Genomic DNA, 20,180 nt, shown 5'->3' on the forward strand with positions numbered 1-20,180 from the left:
TCATCGATCTAGATCAGACTCGGCTCTTCTCTCTTTTTGCAGTATACAAACATGTGTGCGTTTGAAGACAATAGACATACAGACATCACCTGAACAGGATGGCACTTGACAAGCTCCGGTCAAATGTGGCTCGTTCCACGTGGAGCCATCGTAGGCTGAATGCTTCGCTTCTCAGACCACTACCCGGTCACTGATGCACAACGGCGACCTACACTACATTACTTTACTGTTTGTACTATCCATGACTTAGCCTCTTGGCTTATGTTTCGCCGACGAAGTAGTGAACGTTTTCGCGCGGCTCTCGATGTTCCAGCTGGATGGCTTTCAAGCGTCCGACCACACAAACTTGGCATTTGACGTGCAGAAGTCAGCATTGATTGCCCAGTCACTAAATAACGCCAACCCCTCTATGTGGCTCAGCCGCGCCACCCCCACAATGACCAGGGAACAAAGGCACTGGGGAGGGCGGGCAAGCCATCTGTTGAGCAAGGTCTCCCGTCTAGGAAAGACGCTGTGGCTGGCAGATGAAGCAGCAACGACAAACTCGAGGCAGAGGAGGTGCTTGAGGTAACAGCAATGCTTGGAGAGGCAGTGATGGAGGAATTGCCTGCACATTTGGACGAGGAAGAGGACGAATATCAAGGCCGCTGTTGGGGCATCTTCAGCATTGGCGATGCAAAAGGAAAGGACGCGGGGCCGAGCCGGGCACGCAAGAGAAGGCGCTGGGCACGTGACACCTGAGGCAGGGGTCATTTGCTGCCACTTCCGTCAAACAACCCGCAATCGATCAATACGACCTGGCCTTGGTACTTTTGGGTCAGGGAAGGTCATTGCAGCTCTGCCAGAATCCTTCTCAGCCGCGAAATCCATCGAATGGCTACTTTAGGCCGAACTCACGGTAAGTGTTGTTTCGCCAACATCACACGAACATTCCAGGCCTCTTCTGGCTTCGGCGTTGGGCCGTCCCTTCTATGATAGAGTGCCATTTACAGGGGCATGCTGGACTCACTGCCAAGGGTACGGGCACTGTGAGGTGTAGCACGGGTAATCTGCAGCATGTCAATTAACCCCATGCAGGTCTGCGCCGTGAACCTGTTGTGGATTGTCCACCTGTGCCGCTTCCCCATGCTGGTTAGTGCCCCACAGCCGTGTTTCCGCTGCTTTATGAGTGGCACTGCGCTCGACTTCCGATTGCCAAATTCACTGTGCTCCTCTTTCTTATTCTCCAAGCGCGCATCGATGGCTCAAGCACAAAAGCCCGCTACAGTGCCACATGGTCACCGTGATCCAGACGAGACAAATAGGGTATTTCTGTACGATGCGCTGAAACTCGAATCCCGCTTACGTTGACAGCCGCCGAATCCACCCGCATCATGGATTCTCATTGCCGAAGCTTTCGATCAAGCAGGAAATGCCGTACAAGACCTTAATCCAAAGAAACTGTGCACGATTGAATCACTGGTCGATGTTCTTAGAAAATTGCAAGAAGTAATAGTTACGAAACTATGAGAATGTTGAAGTGGCCTAATTATGCGGGACAGGCTTGTTGGAGTGCCGGTGTTTGTTACATGCAGTTATAGTTTGAGAATCATTGTGCAATAGGCGCCGGCTTTTTCAGAGAAACACGAAAATATCAGCGTTTCCTGCGTGTCAGTGCGGGTGTCCCTTCGACGTGGAACATGCTGATTAGTGTGCGTCGACAGGCCCTTTGGAGACCATCTTGCTGTCACCATCTCGGCGGTGCGACCCCATGTTGAAGTAGGGCCAGGAGATGATACGGACGCGTACCATGCCGGTCCGAGACTATTTTAAAGACGGAAGGCAGAAGAGTAGCCTCCCAACAAGCACCTGTGTAGAGCAGCCAGCTGTGGTTGGTGGCTAGGTAATATGAGGTGATTTATCTCCCAGGCGTTCTTGCCACGTCCCGTTCTGAGGAGTCATGGTGGCGGGAAATGAATAACTGCTGTTCGCTGGACCTTGAAAAGAAAAAGCAATAATCCGGAGGCTGGCAGAAGGCCACATGCGAAGTTGGATAGAAGCACAACTAAACGAACCCGCGAAGGAAGTGATGACGAAAAAGGGGGTTCGTGCCGTAGCACCCGATTAGGAATGAGCTTCTCCTTCGTGACAAGATCAATTCGGAACAGCAGCTCTCCACCTCGGCGAAGCACGAAGAGTACTGGCGCTCACACCTTGGAGATGGAGTGTCAAGGTTGTCGCTTGTTGGTGTTGACCGCTGACCAATCGCGGGGTAGCCGGCGACTCGAGAATGGATGTGCCCCGCCGGATGGCCGTGGAGCTGCCGGTCGACAGATTGGGCGGCAAACATATTCCCCAAGACGCTGCTCACCGACAGCGACAGAATGGCAGAACGGTTCATCAAGACCGAATGGTCCAAGGGCTTGGCGGTCGCGATCTGCGCGCCCGCCGACCCCGGCTCACGGGGCCCATCTTGACATTTGTGCAGTTCGGCTGGGATGGCAGCACTTTCCTGTCTGGGCGCATCGCACGGTGGTGTTAGACTAGGCCCAAGGGCTCAGCAAAACCACACGCGCAATACTGAGCCCACCCTTCTTTGTCTGGACCCGCTCGGCGGCGCTCCCATGTTCTTGCCCGATAGGTCGTAGTGAAAGCTGTCCTGGAGCTAATCTACTGGCGTCGAACCAGGGTGCCTCTCTGTGGGCTGGGGACCCTGTCCATGACGTTCAGACGATGTGGTCGTATAGAGACCTCCAAGAGACCTCCAACCGCCCTCCCCCTTGATTCGAAGGAGGGTGCTTCAGCCGTGCAGGGACTGAGGGTAGCGATGCACCCCTAACCATTCGCAGACAGGGGTGTCGCGAACGCTTGTCACTTGCCAGGCCCCGAAAAATTGACTGCTTCTGTGCGGCAACATGGGTCGCTTCGCATGGCAGAGAACCAATCACACGCACCCAGGCCTCCTCAATTCCAGCCAATCACATGTTCGTCCGCCAACGACATCTAGACAGCTCGTCTGCTGCTGGTGACCCGCGGCAACCTCCATTTCGTCGGGATGCGAATGATAGAGGAGGAATATCTGGTCAAATCGTAACACCGAGTAATGATGGTCTGTTCCAGCTGCCGTCAAGGAAATGCGTATTAGGGACTATACCACCGATCAGCGCTTCTCAAAATTGGTCACTGTTCCGGCTGTTGATACGGAAGGCCAGCCAAGGTCAAATTTCTTATAACAAGAAGCTGCTTCTCTGATGTGGCAGCGATGAGCTTGCCAGACTTGTGCGGCATCGTAAAAGTAGAAGTCCCTCACAATAAGAGTCCTTGTTCGCCGCGAAACCTTGAACAGTGCAGTATTGCCAAGTATTCACCAGTATGAACAGTCGATCTGATCAGTTGCCTGTTTTGGCTTTCCGCTATCTTTATCGTCCGGCACAGATACATCCATTAACATATCCCATTCCGTGAGCCGCCATGATCAAATTGAAGAAGTTCAATGTGGTTTCGATAAGACAAAGCACCTAGAGACAGCGCTGCCGTCAAAGCCATCAAATCAAATAACGCCAAGATTTAGCTGATTTGACTGCCTCTTCGCCAGTATTGGTTGATTTGGCTTATTGGCCAATGTGTCAAATCAAATCCGTAGAACACGTGACCAGACAGCGCTAGCACCGATTACCCGACTAGGAAACAAGTGAAGCTATCTACTACTGGTCACGATGCCACAAATGAGCCAACCTCAACCCCAATAGGTATAACATTCCCCTTCAGCCAATTCTTCATCAGCTGCAACTGACTCATCATCTGGGGCTTTATCGAGTGCCTTTGTGACGTCAGGGTCAACTTGGCAGTACTAAACGCCCTCTCACAGTCAGCAGCCATGGCTGGGATTGCGACTACATCAAGAGCCAGCTTGCTGAGGAGGGGGTACGTCGACTGGTGGTCTCTCCACCACTTTATAGGATCCTCTGTAGGTTGAGGAGGTTGCCTGAGGTACATCTCAAGCTCATCTTGCTGTCGAGATGTCTCACAACTACGTCTACTCTGTACCCATTGCCTGAAGTGACCGTCTTCGTGAGATGGCAGTGTGATCTCGATAACAGACCTAGGGTTGTCAGAGACTTCCTCTGACCTATACCAACGGTCAAAGTAGTCTCTAAGACCCTTCTTCGCGTCGCGAACCCACTCAAGCTGAACCCCTTCGTCCCAGACTGCCTCAAGGTATGAGATACCAAGTGAAGGGTGTAGAATAACAGAAGCAGCAAACAAGGGAGACTCCTCCAACCTCGTGTAGTAGGAGGAGAGCTTCTGCCAGGCCAACTCAACAGAAGTACGGAGGTGCTCTTGGTATTCGGATGAAAGGCCCCGAAATCGAGAAGTACGTTGACTCGAGTGCTCTCTTACATGTTGCGGAAGTAGCGATGCCTGATGCGGCTGAGTCTGGCCGCTAAGTGACGATCGAATAGGACGCCCTGACCGAGTCTGTGATGGTTGGGAGTCTTCCTCAGCAGCCAGCTCGATCGTAGACTCTTCTTCCTGCTGAAAAGCAACAGGATAGAGAACAGAATTATACAGATTCTTCCAATCCTCAAGATGTTCAAGAAGATACTCCATGCCAGTCATGACCTCCCAGAGACGACCATGCCCATCCCCCCTACCCCATCCCTCCGTCCTCTTCGTCTGAAGGTAGAATGGCTCAAGGATAGACGTAACTTCAACCAAGACTTTCCAGTCCTCTGAAGAAAGGATGTCATCGTCAGGTATTCTCTTATGGGCGTCATCCTGCTCCTGGACCCAGTTGACGTAGGTCTCCATTTCTGCCCTCTTTTGAAGAGCTCGATGGATCATGAGGTATGTGGAATTCCATCTCGTCTCGTTGTTGAGGAGGAGGTTTGACTCCCGAGACCCCTGGGTAAATAGCTCGAAATCTGACCCAGCATCAACCTCTTGGGCTGCTTTCTTGAATCGCTCAGATCGTTGAGGGGAAGCCCTGATGAACCTGACGATGTTGCGAAGCTTGCCAACAGGCCCAGTCTTCCTCCATAGTCTTAGATCTTCCTCCTCATGTTGGACAGTCTGGTAGAAGAGTGACTCGGCCTCAAAGATTTCGCGATCAGCACCAAAAAGGAGAGCTCGTGCCACCAGGTTGAGGATGTGGCCGTAGCATCGCATTCTCCTGGCCTCACAGTCACCCTGACCCATCGAAGGGTTGAGTCTCCTGAAGAGGGCAGAGATGCAGGTATCGTTATTGCTGGCGTTGTCGCAGACAACCACACCCACTTGGCCAGTGATATCCCATTGCCGAAGAGTCTCATAGAGGTTGTTGGATATGTTGAGGCCACTGTGATCACCACTTATGTGGTTGAAGGCAATGAGACGAGACTGATGCCGACTCACACTGTTGAGGAAGTGGGCAGTGACTGCAAGGTAGGCGTAATTGTTGGGTGATGTCCACAGATCGAACCCAATATGGATCCTGGTGAGGGCATTGGAAAGTTCAGCCTTGACGTAGGACTGGCCCCTTAGGAAAAGGATAGGTAGATGGTCCATTATTGCAGTCCTGCCCCATGGCACTTGTTCAACCAGGGAGGGGCTGTGAAGTCGTAGAAGCTGTTGGACGAAGTTGTCCTGAAAGTGGTCGAATGGTAGGTCATTAGTAATGATAATAGAGAGGCAGAGCTCTCTGACGGTGGCCACTTTGGCCTTCGGTACGTTGGATATCTTCCTCCTTTTCCGCGAAGGAGTACCATCCTCAGAGCTATAGAGAGTCTCCCCTGAGCTTGAGTTGTCGGAAGGATCTGATTGTGTGATCTGATGGCATCTGTATACAGATCAGTTAGGAATATTCATATCAGAAGAGATACACATACCTTCGAAGGTGGTCTGCAGCAGAACTAGAAGCAGCAGCAGAGAAGAACTCTGGCTTTCCGTTGCTATCACATCGTTGACAGCACCAGTAAGCTGCATTTGGCCCCTCAGCGCCAAGCTCAACAAGAAAGACCCCATGGTCTTTGATCCAAGTCTTCCTCCCCCTCCCTCCTTTACGTGCCAGCTGCTCTTCAACCACATATCTCTTGTTATGCCACGTGATCGTAGGGAGGTCGAGTATGCTTGGATTCGAAGGAAGTACGACAGAGAGACTGTTAGCCACTTGAGTAGTGACTCTAGTTGGGGATCGAAGTCTTTGAAGAGCGTTGGTGGCCAATGCAGTAGGGGGCAATGTCTGTGAGGCATTGTTGATTGTGTTTAGTTCATATAACTGTTCATTACTAGGGTGTTTTAAAAGGCCAGGAAAATGGATAGGGACGCCCTTATAAAGAGGCAAGGAATGGGAGAGGAGGGGGGAGAAGAAACAATTGCTGACGTACGGTTGGACTCATCATGGCCAGAGTGGCCAAACCCAGGATGCTGGCGATGTTGGTGATGTTGGTGGCTTATAAGGAATAAGGAAGAGGAAGGTACGTGGGAAGAGGGGGATTCGAGCCCTTTTATACCCACAATCAACGTCTCTTAGATTCACAGATCACTCAAGAGCATCAGTCGCCTGAAGAGGAAATTCATCTAGAAGGGCAGAAAAAGAACGTCGCGAAGCTTTCAGAATCAATGGTGCTGCGAGTAGAAAAAGAAAGCTGACCGTGTTGGGCGTGAATATTCGCGATGGGAGACATCTCATTGGCTATATGCACGCTTATATAACAAGCCAAGCCAAATCAACCCAATCTATCAAATTTGGGTGGTCAAGGATTGTTTATTTGATAGTTGCGAATTGCCTCAATTGTTTAATTTATTTGATTATTGGGTTAGTAGATTGGCTTTGGCGGCAGCGCTGCCTAGAGATCTAAGATGAAGGCTGAGAAGCGGCAGACCTTTCCCCCATCAGCATGTCGAATACACTCTCGTGGTCACACCCATACATCCTCGCACAGAAAAACTCTTTCATCGTTTCATCAACCTCGAATGATCGGATTGTGAAACTTTGTGCGATGTCTTGTACGAACTTCAGTGGTCCCGGACGTATAACTTGTGCCATAGCACTCTGCAAAGAAGGAACGATGCTCTCAACGGAAAATGCGTCCAAGGTACTGTCTCGACCTCGCAAAAATCCATCAAAATCTAACATAAGGCTTCGTTCGGCGGTTCCAGTCGCACAAAGCTGTGATCCGGCTGATGATAGGAGTTGACAGTAGCTTGCCAATGCCAGAATAATGCCGGCGAGCTCCGGTGCCTGTCGACGGGATCTTGCTGCTTCTTGAAGCCCCTTGAGCACCTTTATTCCATCCGCAGACCTTGCCCAAGCCTCCATCTCCCGGCGTTCTAAGCCTTTGACTGCGAGCCAGAGGAGAAAGGACCAGGTATCCTGGACCTCATTGATATCGGTGAACAGCGAGGTTTGATGGACTTTGTTAATAGAATTGGAGAGTTCAGCGGCTTCACTTGGATTCAGAAGCAACATCGGCCATGTCGAGATTGCTCCCTACAGATGTTCGTCAGCCGCTCGTTTGTATGGAGTGCTAGCACAGCTTACCAGTGTACTCGGTGGCAGTAGCATAGGAAGCGACTGGACTTCTTTGAAAAGTTCCTCGTGGTGAATCTGTAGATCTGGTTCTCGGTTGCTGACGAAAGCTGCGATGGTTGCGAGAAGGCCCAGGGGTTGATGAATGACTGAATCAGGCGAGGGCACAGGTGAGCGAAGATCAATGACTTCCTTACACAGCTCAATGTTTCTTGCCATTCTAAGAGTGAGGCTGATTCCAGAGTAGGATCTGTTGAGGAAAGTTCTGCAAATCAGGATATTGTCTGCAAAGCTGATGGTCGAAACTAGGTCGCCAGAGTTGTCCTCATCGACAACACCACTGGCCAGCTCAAACAGGCAGCGAAGGATCGCTACGGCATGGAGTTCCATTCTGAGGTCACTTGGTGGTGCTTTCACTCTCCAATTTAGCGTCTCCAACATTGTTGTCGTATGGAACTCCAGACCGGGGGGTTCGGCGTCAATTAGCAGTCCACAGAAGAGTAGGTTGCGAACGAATTTCGCCTTCGTATTGGAGTCAGAAACCTGTTCACCGTCAGCGTCTAGCACGTTCTTCGTCGAAGACAATGTCTTTACTTTCACGTCGTAGTACAAAGCAGCCCACTTCAGAGGTGAAAGTGGTATTGGGAAATACTGACGCTCCACGAAGCGGAACGACTCTTGAGCACGATAACAGTAGTATGTCATCAGTGGTCTACCACCTTCGTCCTGAATCTTTCTAGTCGCTTTTGCAAGCTGTCGTAGAGTCACCACTTCGGGGTGGAAAAGACTTAGGAAAACGGCTTAGATTTCTACGTGCAAGATTGCCTTGTCCGAAACGAATAAATACGTATTCTGAGAAAGAATACCCAGCCCAACCCAAAAACATACTCCTTGGTCGAGACTGCTTCTGGTAAAGAATCAATTACCCCTCACTTTGTGAAGAGGTGCGGCTGACATCGTGACTGAGCCAGAATCAGAATCCACAATCAGCTTGACGGCGAAAGAGCGATTGCCGAAGTCAGCAGATGCTCCGACTAACGACCAATAGTCTCACCTGTTCAACACTGCCGCTTCACTTCGAAAGTGGCTTGACCACTAGATTTATCCTTTAACATGTCTACTTTGACATAAAAACGCCAGAACTGGCACGAGGAGCTCGAAAACATCAAATGGTTGTTCAACACAGCGAGAGAGACTGTGTTTCAGTGTCGAAGTAACGAGGAGGCACACTTGTTCGATGATTTGGACCTCGATATGAAGAATTTGAAAGAGACAGACATTACAGAGTCTGTTCGCAACTTCATCACTAAGAGTGATGCCGAATTACGAAGTTTTCGCTGGACCAAATGTCAACAGAAATATATCACCAGACTGGTTGAGCTGCAACAGCGCCATGAAGATACGGTTCGGCAGCATCATTTAGTCTTTCCACTACCAACAGCCCAGTGGATCTCCTCGTTCTCGGACAATTCGATGGAGCCGTCTCTGAAAACTTATTCTCTGTCTCTGGTGCTTCCCACCTCGACACAGCTCCCCAATTCAACTCCGCTTGAGCAGCTACCATCTCAGCTATGGTCATCCGCCCAGGCCCAGCAGCCGATCGTTCGTGGGTGAATCGTGAACAAAATCTGCTCTGGAGAGCGCTGGTGAAGAGCTTCCATTATGAACACACGTTGAACCTAATTTAGACCATGGTCCTTTCCGATGGTAGTCATTGAGCGCCGTGTACACTGATCCAGCTCGCCATTTGGCGCCATATTGGGCGTTGGCAAAATATGGAACGGGCACAAGAGCACTAGCTCAACCAAAGAAACAAAACGACATTCCTACAACAAGTTCGTTGCTCCTACAGAACTGGCTTACCTTGTTTGCTTGCATTGCTGTTTGGAAGTGCTCCCTGTCTATCCCCAAAGCCTGCAATATCTGGTCCCACACCAAGGTGCTGGGTACAACCAAGCCAGCCATCTCACTGGAGAACAACTCCAGGATGTTGACATTCACGTTCTTTAAAACGTTCGAATCAATTTGAAGAGCTAGACGATCGTTCCCGGCCGGCCATGGGTCTCAAGGCATTAGTCCCAGAGGCCCAGTAAAGGCTGGCCAATTCCCATTGCTTTTGACACTCAGGGTCGTTTTCAATCAACATGGTTCATAAATCAGCAATGCCCTCGTCCAGCTCTCTCCTAACTCACCGATGAGTAGCCAGTTTGCTTAAGCAGTCTTCAGCAAAGATTTTGAGATCTGGCACATGCTCGCGGAAGAAGTCCATGAGGCATTGTGCTGTGGTAATCAAGGGGAGCATGCCGTCCCGAGATGTTGGCAAATAGTTACACAGGCGATCCAAAAAAACAACTGCACGCATTCCCACGCCTCGCCTAGCGCGGCTTGGTATTTAATTTGTGTATGTTCGGGCACCGAAGCATAATAAGCAAATTGAGCGACACTTTTCGTTGCGGTAAGAAGATCTTGGTATGGCGTTATGACCTCATGCCATTCGAATGTATTCGCAGGATACACTTTCTGTGATAGTTTCACTTCCGCCTGAGATGTAGAGCATTTTTCTTTTGATTTGAAAAGTTTTCCCAAGGAATCATCCGCACTCGTATCGTTGGGTATACTCGATGTATTCATCGCGGCGAGACACGGTAGGTGGACTCGGGCTCAGCCGCCTTCGCGTTGCAGGTTGCTTTAGGTACTGCGTGGCTATTGTCTCATCAGCTCAATGCTCTGCGGCGGAACGACAAGAGTTACATACCGTGTTGGTTGTGACCATGGATGCCCATCAATGAGTATAGCCAGGGTTGCTGGAGTTGGGCATCGACCGCTGGATCGCGACATGGTTGTCGCCAAACTGGAAACGGTGAGCATCAGACAGCGTTCTCTGCAGATGTCGTTCAGGAGAGATGGTGTTTCTCCGTGACGCTTGTCAGCTAAGGCGACCGAGCTTTGGGCCGTCAACTCGATGGTTCGCCTGGGCGGCGGAGAACGGAAGGTCACGCTACCAATGCATCGCCGATGGCATCTGCACGGGGGTAGGGTCAGCCAGCCCGCTCGTGCAGGCAGGCAAACGAGTGAGGCGAACCAACAGGCCACAACCACACTGGCACAGTCACGATATATGGTAATTACTCAATTGGTTCAACGCCCACAGCAATCTGTGCCGTGTTTCAATTGGCGGTCTCCTAATCTGGAGCCTCCAATAGCGCTGTCCTTCGAAGCAGCTCCGTTGTTTGGTCCTGCAGCGCGATCTATGCCATCCGTATGTCACGCTGACAGACAGCTTTTGCCGGCCGTTGAAGTAAATGAAAGAAGCAAGTGCATTTCAGCATCAACCTAGATGTCCATTGCTCCGAACTCAGCTGCCCGCGCAACTTCCTCTCAATCCAACAGCCATGCTTCTACAGCATACCCCGCTCAGCGATTGTACTGGAGTTGTGTCAGTTGGCCCCATTTCCCCTGTGATTCATGAGTTACCACCACACAATCTTCGCATCGAGCGCCGTGCACGTTAACCGAGCCAGGGCAGTCGATGCCGTGCTCGTACCGGTTCAGCAAGGATAATGATCCATGGTGAAGTGACGCTGTCGAGTTGAACAAAGGGCAAAAATGGACCGTGGCACGTGGATGATTACAAGTGCTGTAGAGCGTCAATTGCTATGTTTGCTCCAGGTGCCGTGGTATTGGTCCTACCTGATACCAGCTGGTCGCCGGATCTGCAGGAACAGCAATGATGAGCCGAAGCCCGAAAGGCATCAAATTGGAACCTTTCTCACGATCATCGGTCAGCCGAACGCCCGTACAGTGGTCAATAGGTTGGGCCGTAGTCTCACAAATCCACGTTGTAAGAGGTGTTCGACCTCCCAAACAGTGTCGGTGCATCCCCGACGTAGCACCATTACTGAATTATGTGCAGGCATTTGTAAAGACCGCTAGTTGACTAAATACTACAAATGAACCTACTTGATTAATTGACGATTATCACAAAGCGTGGAAAGATACTGAGAAAGTACGTCGTGCACTGGCTGACCGATTGAGCCAATCAGAAACCGCCCCCAAGCAATGGGGGCGTAATTTGATTGGCTCAAGCCCATATGGCTTGGAATAGGCCACTCCTTGAGTAGCATATTGAGGTTACGTGCAGGCATGAGGCCTCAGTTGGAAACGAAGCGAAAGGTCCGGCACATAAATACGGCTTCCACCCCCTTTCATGGTTCAGCGTCAATTCTTTCTTAACCAACACCCTACCACCACCATGCCCCCGCTAAACCCTCCTATCGACCCAGGACACAGGAGGAAGAGCAAAAACGACGCGTGGCGCTGCAAACACTGCAAGCGCCGGGGCGATGAAGTCGTGAGCGAGAAGAATGCAGCAACTGGTGACTTCAAGGGCGAACATCTCGTCCACGAAAGACTGTGCCAAGGCCTCGACCAAGACGGCCATCCACTGGGTCTCCCCGCCATTTGCCCTGCCTGCAATAGGGTCATAGGCACCAGAGACCGTAAAGACCGGGAACCGACTCCAAAGATGTGGATGAACCACTGGCTGAGATGCCAGCCAGCTTATCCATTGACCGACAATTTCACGCTACGCAACATCCTACAGATGTTCAGCAAGTACCTCCTACCCACAACTGACATGAATGCAAAGTTTGGTAACATTCTGTCACGTAAAGTGGCTCTTGATGACGACAAGCATCTACTTCATCTTGAACAACAATGGAAAAGGGATGAATTAACAGCTGCAAAGGGCGCAGACGACGTCATATCCCAATACCGCTCAGATTTTGCGTACGTCAGGTTTATCTTGTTCTATATGTGTCCAGAACGCGCCCATAATTTCAAATGATGTTTCGCTAACTCAGGCGTCCTCTGTCATTCAGGGATTTCTTTCAAGGCGCCGTGCCTCTCACTCTTGAGGCCCACGTGTCCAGCGTGAAGCCCCAAGACGTCGTCAGCGCCATCCGACGGCTCACCAGCCATAAAAGCGTTGCCTCTCGGAGCATTGCGCGGCTAAGCGACGCTCAGATCACGGCATCCAACGTTGCCTTCATTCAAGGCGCTTATGGAGCAAGCGTCGGACCGCTGGTATGTCACTAGTTGCTCGTGTTTCCGCTGTACATATCCCTTACAGGGGCTGACATCGTCGTAATATACCAATAGGCCACACATTCCCCTATCGCAGCGCACGCAAACGTCTCATCAGGCCCTCCGCCAATGCTACTTCGGAGAACGGATCTTGAATATTATCGAACCCTTTTATCCATACTCCGCAAATACAAAAAGGAGAGGGCTATCTTTGGAGTGATGGTCGAGATGGTCTCCTCGTCCACCGGTGAGGTCCTGACCCAGTCTGAATGGGAAAACGTCAGTCAAGCGTGTAATTCACTCAGTCTCTACCTGATAGTCGACGAGGCCCAGACAGCGATTCGTTGTGGCGCGCCTTTTGCACACCATCTAGAACCCTACAAAAACTATCGTCCTTCTTTTGTTCTGTTTGGAAAAGGTCTCAAGGCCAGCGGCTTGGCTATGTACCCCGACGGCGTCACGGTCTCTAAGCTTTCCCTCACCAAAAAAATGTTGCAACAAGCTTTGTTGAGCTTCCAGCAGACCAGCGCCGAATTCTTCGAGCCTCGCCATCTTCTCAGTGCGTGGGCCGTCATTCGGCTTGCGAGAAAAGAAAATTGGCCGCAGCGAGCTGTGACCATCGGCACCAACCTGCGCCTCATTCTAGAAGAAATAGCTCCCAACCGACCAGCCCCGCTCGGCTGTGGGGCTTTTCTCTTCCTCAGTCGTACTGCAGCTGCCAAGACGTGCGTCACCGGGGCCAGTGCCGGTGATACGGTCGTTCGGTGGCTTCCGTTCTTGGATTCCGGTATGGAAGACTATAATAAGGTTCGCTCCCTGTTTGGCCCGAGTTCCCAGTCGATGCGGAAGGATCTGGAAGACATATGCCGATATTGTGTCGTATGCGGGGATGTGGCTCCTGGGGGCCTGTCGAAGAGTTGCGGTACTTGCAAGGGCGTTATATGTGAGCCGTGTATCGACGAGAAAGCTGACATGGTGCCGCGGCATGAGGCTGGGACATGTCTCGAGCTCCTCGGCTCAGCAACTGAAGTACTGAGTCATCGTACGGATAGCCTCGGCGTCAAAAGTATGGAACCACCAAGTAAGAGGCGAAGAAAGAATAGCGCAACAAATTAGTTGGACGCCGATAAGAGTATGAAAAGGAGGGTGTAGTAGGGGGGCTCCGTACCAAACACAGCGGCATCGAATCCGAGGCATTATAGATACCATCTTTGAAGTTTGTTGCCGGCCTTATGAGTATATTCACAGGAGAAATGGCCCCTTCCTATCACAAGCTACCGGTGAATAGGACGAGAACGATCAACGAAATATAGTTGGCGTCGTGAGAAGAATGGATACAGTCGTGGTAGAGCAAGGACAAACGATGATGCTGGTAGTTTGGGTTTGATTACATTGTCTGCAACCTCGAAACGCATCGCAATATTACCGATATCATCGTCTGTGGGTTTGTCATCCAAGACTGCTCCGAGCGGGCCGAAGCCAGATTCGGCTTCTCTGTGTAATCAGGCTCCCATTTCAGGATACCCTGATTACGGTCATCCACGTACAAGGCCGAGCGATCAACTGTTCGTGGGCGGACATCTCACGGACCGCACTGTTGCATTGAGGAGCCATGCCATCTTGATTACCATTTATGTACACATCCATCCTAGTCCAGTCCTCTTCGTGCCTGGTGACATTTCTGATTTCCACGAGTTCGACGGTCCAGCTTATCGATTGTACTGGAGTCCTGTCAGCGGTGGACCCACTTCCTCTGTAAGCATTACCTACCACTACACAGTCTTCGCAGCGGGCGCCGTGCACGTTAACCCAGCCAGGGCAGTCAACGCCGTGCTTGTATCTGTTGACGCATGGATACGGTCCATCGTGAAGTGGTGGTGACGAATTCGAAAAAGGGATTGTGATGAGCGGATGATTCCAAGCGCTATCACCGTCTGAGCGTCAATGGCTATTTATATTCCGACGATAGCACTCTAGCATTCGACTTAACCCTGACAAAGGCATTTACAATAGGGCACCTTGTACCAGTCACGCTAAGAATATGTTGCGCATCGTAGCGTGGCCTTCTGCGCCAGTTTCTTGCGTAAACATTTTTAGTGCTATCTGCCTGGCCCTTCAACCAATCAAACAGAACAAGTCCGCTGATGCTTGCTTTCCATGCCGATATCCTCTTCGGCTGGCCTCTTTGGCGCTCTTGGAGACGGCTCATGTGATCCCTCCACCGTCGGAGCACCGGCTCCTGTTGCTTCTCCCACGCAAGGCAATTCATCTCGTACTTGTTGAGAGCCTTGTGCTTCGTGTTCTGGTTTTTGGCCCATGAAATGGTGGCTAAGGCTGTCTTAGATCCCGTTTACGAATGAGCAGAGAGTGACTTACAAAGGGAAGTAGATACGGTTCTGCCGGTCTTTGAGGTGGCTCCTTATCGTGACGCAATCAAGGTCGACCTGTTCTGGTACTTCCCCCAATCCCCTTACCATGCGGTCCTTGAACATTCCTTCCGGATCGCCGGTAATGACCTCTTCCATGAAGCGGCCTATCTTTTGCCCCATTTCATCCCGCTGCCATGGGTTGGTAGGCACTTTGATAACTTCATGTTTCAAAACGTTGAATCCAGCCGCCTTCATCATCTCATCGTACTGGGGCACGATACTGATTGGACGCTTCAGCTCTGCAGCCGCTGTCGTGTGGCGTTGGAAGAATTGAAATACAGGGTCATTGTGAGAGCATGTGCCATCAGCCCGTTGGGGAGAGAGGTCAAAGTCCGCCACCTGCAAAGTCCCGCCTGGCTCAAGGTGCCTGGTGAAAGCACCCGTCAGTCAGAGTCAATTTTGGAAAGAAAGAGACGCACTTGTAAGCTTCTCTGATCACACCTTGTACGTCCTTGAAGCAACCAGCGGTGCCAGTCATGCGGACGAAGTTGAACTTACGACCAATCCACGGCTTTTCGACGTCGTCAATCTCGAAAGTGCAGTTAGGGGGGACTCTGACCGTATTAGCCAAGCATCTGACTCTGTCTTGTCGTCCACCTACATATTGGGTTGAATAGCTCGAAGGTCGATACCCGTGACCTGGACTCCAGGAAATGTATCCGCTGAACCTGTCAGCCGCTGAAGATAGCAACTTTGCGTCACTTATTACCGTATCCAATAGCCCATGTTCCCAGTCCCGTACCGATTTCCAAAACTCTACCCTGATTTGTGCTTGAGTGAACAGCCGGCCGGAAGTGTTGTTCCCCGAGGAGAAGGCGGAACAGCTCGTACTGATACTCTAAAACTTCTTAACAGGGTCTGAAGAGGGTACCAGAACTTGCCCCTTACCTAACCGTTGTCTGTCACGCTGAAAGATCGTCAGCCTGTATCTTCGAGCGGTTTCAAGGAGATTACCTCATCTGTCGGACAAAAATAGGCTGCTAACTTTCAGCTTCTAAATCATACAACTGGATGACACCGGTGAGCACATACAGTTTTCAGCCCATACACTGAACGGTCGGCCATATTTCAACTTTTCTTGCTTTACCTCCTCGCCAACACTCGTAGTGTCAGACTGTGCGCGCATTAGCTCAATGCCCTAAGGGTCACTGTTGTGTCTCTAAGTATGGGCCTCACTCACTTCGCCGGAGTCATCGAATTCGTCGATATCATCGCCTTGAGTAAAGCTGTGGGGAGGTGACGACCCGGGTAAGCATCGTACATAAAGCAAAGCCGTGGCATGACAACTTGTTTTTCACTGAGAAAATAAAGTCCTCTAGATCGCTGTGGTATCCGATACGGAGAAGTTCTGTGAGTGGACTCGTCATCGTAAGCCGGCTGCAACGGCTGCTCGGCTCCGTCGCCACCCTCAAATACATCATTGGAGATCGCGACATGCTTTTCGTGTTCTGAGTACAATAATGTGAGTAGTTTGAGGCATTTTATTCCCAATATTTGGCTTGAGCATAACGTAGGGTCAGGGGCTCAGGTGGCGGCCGGCCCCTGCGGGAGTGACGTGAAAGTAGGAACATGTCACCCCGCAGCCTTTGAGAGCTGAGACGTAACACTAATAAAAATGCGGCATTTCGTATTTCTCTAGTGTAATCATGAACATTCATGCCTGGTAATTTCGATTGCTCTGAAATCGAAGAATGTCCTTCTATCGATGGTCCATCTCTACACAAGCTGGATACAAGTGGCCAAGGGAACAAAAACAAACGCCCGAATTGCATGCTCTCGTGTGGAAGTTCACACCGTGACTCGAACCAAGGCTTTTTTGGTATCAACTCGGGGACGTTAGAGGTTGGAGGACGATCTGGCGCCAAGTGGAGTTCATAGCTTTGGAGAGCGCTTCCATGCAAGTCGGATATTTTGCCGCTCTTGGAAGTTGTGGCGACAGCGGGATTTGACGGCCAGTGAGAGACTTGATGCGGAAGTTTGTCCCCTAGTTCAGACGCAAGAACGAGAAGTACCTGTGCCATCACCAACGGGTAATGACCCAGCAGCTGATGCGCATCATGTGACGACAGCCTGAGAATTAGATATCTTTCTGATCGGAATTAAGGCCTTGACATCGAAATTGTCAGCCAGAGCACGACGTGAATTGAGCTGAGATTGAAGCAACCAATGCAATATGCATGGACTCGGGTGCTTTACTGGGTCATCCGGCATAGAACCCTTGTGGAACTGCAGCTCAGCAGATTTGTGCCGCATTCAGGCGCGTCAGTTTAGCTAGATAACCTTCAAGAAGTCCCCAGACTTTTGGGCCATGACACATCTACTGAGGGGCATCCCATCGCAATTTCCGCTCATTCATCAACAATGATAGCGGGGTGTGATGGCATGGGCGGAGGCAACGAATACTAATGAAAATTGAGTTGCTAACACTGTATGGTGTCCTGCTAGGTCAGGCGATGCTCGCCGACGACTTTACTGTGCTTTGTTGGGGCTTAGTGGCAACATTAGCAGATGACCGTCCGCCAGAGGCATATTACAAAGGGCCACTGCTATCCGGTAAGTCTTCAAGTCACAGATCACAAAGTCAAGTCTGCCGATAAAAGCCAATGCTGGTGGATGTCCATTAGTGCTTGCTTCAGCCAGGTAGAGCTCAGACTGTACTCAGCAGCCGGCTACAGTGGTCCATCAGCGGCCTTTGTAGCTGAACGCACATATTGGCACCCGTGGACCTTTTTGTCCGTTCTGTACGGATTCGTTCCAAGTACGTTACCGCCGAAGTCCAATAGACCCTGCGTCATTAGATGGGGCTCACCGTGTCACCGTCGCGGTCGAATCACCACCATCCCCTGAATACGACGACAGCGGGTCTGATGAACCTACCAGGGTGTTGGATCTTTTGCATTTGTTACAACTGTTGGTTTCTCGTAACGGGCGTAGAATTCGATTGTCTTGGACACGACGTAGGGTCAGGGGCTTGTGTGGAGCAGCCCTCGCGGTGGTGGTTGAAGCGTGATGTGAAAGCCTCATGCTGAACCAAACTACCCCGCTCTTCGGATCAAACGAGTGAGCCGAGTTCGGCAATAAATCTTCAGGGGACCGAACTTTTATTGAGCAGACGCCCAGACCGAAGTGGCGAACATTTCGGTCAAACTGCCTCCAATCAACTCTCAACTTGAGGACCAAGCATCATGGCTTAGGAGGAATACTTCGTACGCCGCAGCAGCATTCGTGCTGGCGAGTCAGGGTAAGGAGGTAGTTTGGGCAAGTGTCGGTCGTTTCTGTGGCCTTCTTAGTGAAGTTGTAGGTGCTCCAGATCCTGAAGCGTTCGCAAGCTGAAATGGACAATCAATTTCCAGAGGTAATGGAATGAACATCTCGACGGCTTGTGTCCGACTGTACCCTTGAACAATACGCGCTCCCTTTCATGTCTTGTTCTGTGATCACATGAGGAATGTCTCTGCAGGAAGCAATGCAAAGGCAGGGGCCTTGACAATTGGGTACCTGCTTTGGTTGGCATCGCCTGATAAGGAGTGTACGCCGGACCATGTTCGAATGGAGGGTACCAGGATTTGAAGGGGTTGGGTTCCTCAATCTCTGTGAGAGTCAATTGGTGTAGATAGTCTCCAGAGATAACGCGATGCTGCAGGGCTCCCATGGGGCTTGCCAGCTCGGCATTGTGTTCGATAAAAGTGATGTGTGGCCTCTGTGAGACGTGTGAGCGAGTGGCCGGTGGTGTTGCTTTGGTAGTACTTTAGCATTCAGGGGCTCGAGAGACTCGTGTTCCAAGCAGGCTACTATGCCGTTCTCTACCACGTTGTTCCCTCCTGCACTGTCATGGACCGAACTTGGTCAGATGAGAGGGATCGAGGTCACGCCACTCTTGTGCGCAACATTATCGAGCAAGCTCGATGGCTAAGGTTGCAGATGCGAATCCATCAGTAATGCCTACAAACCACAGAGAAAGCTTCCAGCACGTGGCCGCTGACGGCTTCAGGGATGGAAGGACGTCGTAGCCTGGTGATCACTGCCGGCGCAGAACTCGTTCACGCGACGAGAACACACCCGTCTGACCTTACAGCTGCGTTCCCGCAAGGCACACACACACAGTGGTTCTGGTAGCAGCACTTCACTTCGCTGATTTTAAGCGGCTTGATGAGGCAGGTGGCATTGAACGTAGACTGAATGCTACGCGTTTCAATTCATTTCCAATATTTGCGAGGCGTAACGATCAGAGCATGCCTTTGATTCACATAGGCCTGGTTCGCTTGCATACAAATTCCATCGCAATTAACAGCTATCAGCGCAAGGCGTTCCACGGGGAGCTTATTCAACTCTCGTCCAAATTCCTATGCGCTCCGTTCCCATTCCGAAGCCTGTGGCCGCGGTCATTCAATACAGCAGCAGTTGACCGCCCTCTCGTGTCCGGGCTGACGGAGTTTCGCGCTTGAGTGACCCTGATGGCGAGCAAGATGGACCACCGCGCCAAGGGAAGCATTTCATGCTATTCTGTCATCCCAAACCTGCCCGCAGGCTGTCCGTTCCTTTGCCACAGAAAGCTCATCTGCAGAGGCCTTTGGCGGAGGGATCAACCCCCCTGAAACCCAGTGATTCTGTGGCTAAGCGCAGCAAATGCTAGCCGCTGAGGAGAATAATTTCAGTGGACATATTACATGACTTTCGTCTCTTTCGGGCTGAGCAGCCCGGGAGTTGGCCCTGAAACTTAGCACCGTTTCTCTAGCCTGAGTGCTGTGAGTGGGTTGTGATGAGCATCGGCACCCCACGAATAGGGCAATTAGGGCTTATTTAACAACCTCTACGGTCGGTGCCATGTTTTCGGGTTCCAAAATTGTATCCTTGATGACTGAGATCAGACGAGTTGGCCATTGGCAGTGCTCTCCAGCGTGAGATAAGGAGTTTCGGTCATGACATCCATCACCAGCTTCAACAGAGTCATGTCACTTAGGGGCGCTGACTTTCAGATGAAGCACTGTTGTTCACGATTTTCCTTCGAGATTGCCTTAGGATAAGTACTTCTGCATCACTTCATATTATACAACATGTACCGGCAACCACCTGACGGTGGCAGAGCGTTCATTATGTTCACGTTAACACCATCAGGACGGGCTGTTCCTCATTCTATTTCGTCACATACCAACGGGAGTGTTGTTACTGTGTCCATC

General features: G+C 51.0%; 3 protein-coding genes across 3 annotated transcripts; 1 reads left to right on the forward strand and 2 right to left on the reverse strand.

The window, feature by feature from the left end:
- Positions 1-4,376: 4,376 nt before the first annotated feature.
- On the reverse strand, positions 4,377-5,178 carry ColSpa_12806 (zinc finger CCCH domain-containing protein 45; the record flags this gene model as incomplete). Its single annotated transcript, XM_049279018.1, has 2 exons — positions 4,377-4,401; positions 4,454-5,178. The coding sequence occupies 2 exons, from the start codon at positions 5,176-5,178 to the stop codon at positions 4,377-4,379; spliced, it is 750 nt and encodes a 249-aa protein (XP_049134975.1).
- A 6,563-nt stretch (positions 5,179-11,741) lies between these two features.
- Positions 11,742-12,638, forward strand: ColSpa_12807 (uncharacterized protein; the record flags this gene model as incomplete). The annotated part of the gene is made up of 3 exons (XM_049279019.1): positions 11,742-12,277; positions 12,352-12,574; positions 12,621-12,638. The coding sequence occupies 3 exons, from the start codon at positions 11,742-11,744 to the stop codon at positions 12,636-12,638; spliced, it is 777 nt and encodes a 258-aa protein (XP_049134976.1).
- Positions 12,639-14,946: 2,308 nt separating this feature from the next.
- ColSpa_12808 (putative methyltransferase-like) lies at positions 14,947-15,481 on the reverse strand (the record flags this gene model as incomplete). The annotated part of the gene is made up of 2 exons (XM_049279020.1): positions 14,947-15,370; positions 15,423-15,481. The coding sequence occupies 2 exons, from the start codon at positions 15,479-15,481 to the stop codon at positions 14,947-14,949; spliced, it is 483 nt and encodes a 160-aa protein (XP_049134977.1).
- Positions 15,482-20,180: the final 4,699 nt, after the last annotated feature.

This window comes from Colletotrichum spaethianum (assembly GCF_022836535.1).
Source record: "Colletotrichum spaethianum MAFF 239500 DNA, contig74, whole genome shotgun sequence".
NCBI classification, from domain to species: Eukaryota; Fungi; Ascomycota; class Sordariomycetes; order Glomerellales; family Glomerellaceae; genus Colletotrichum; species Colletotrichum spaethianum.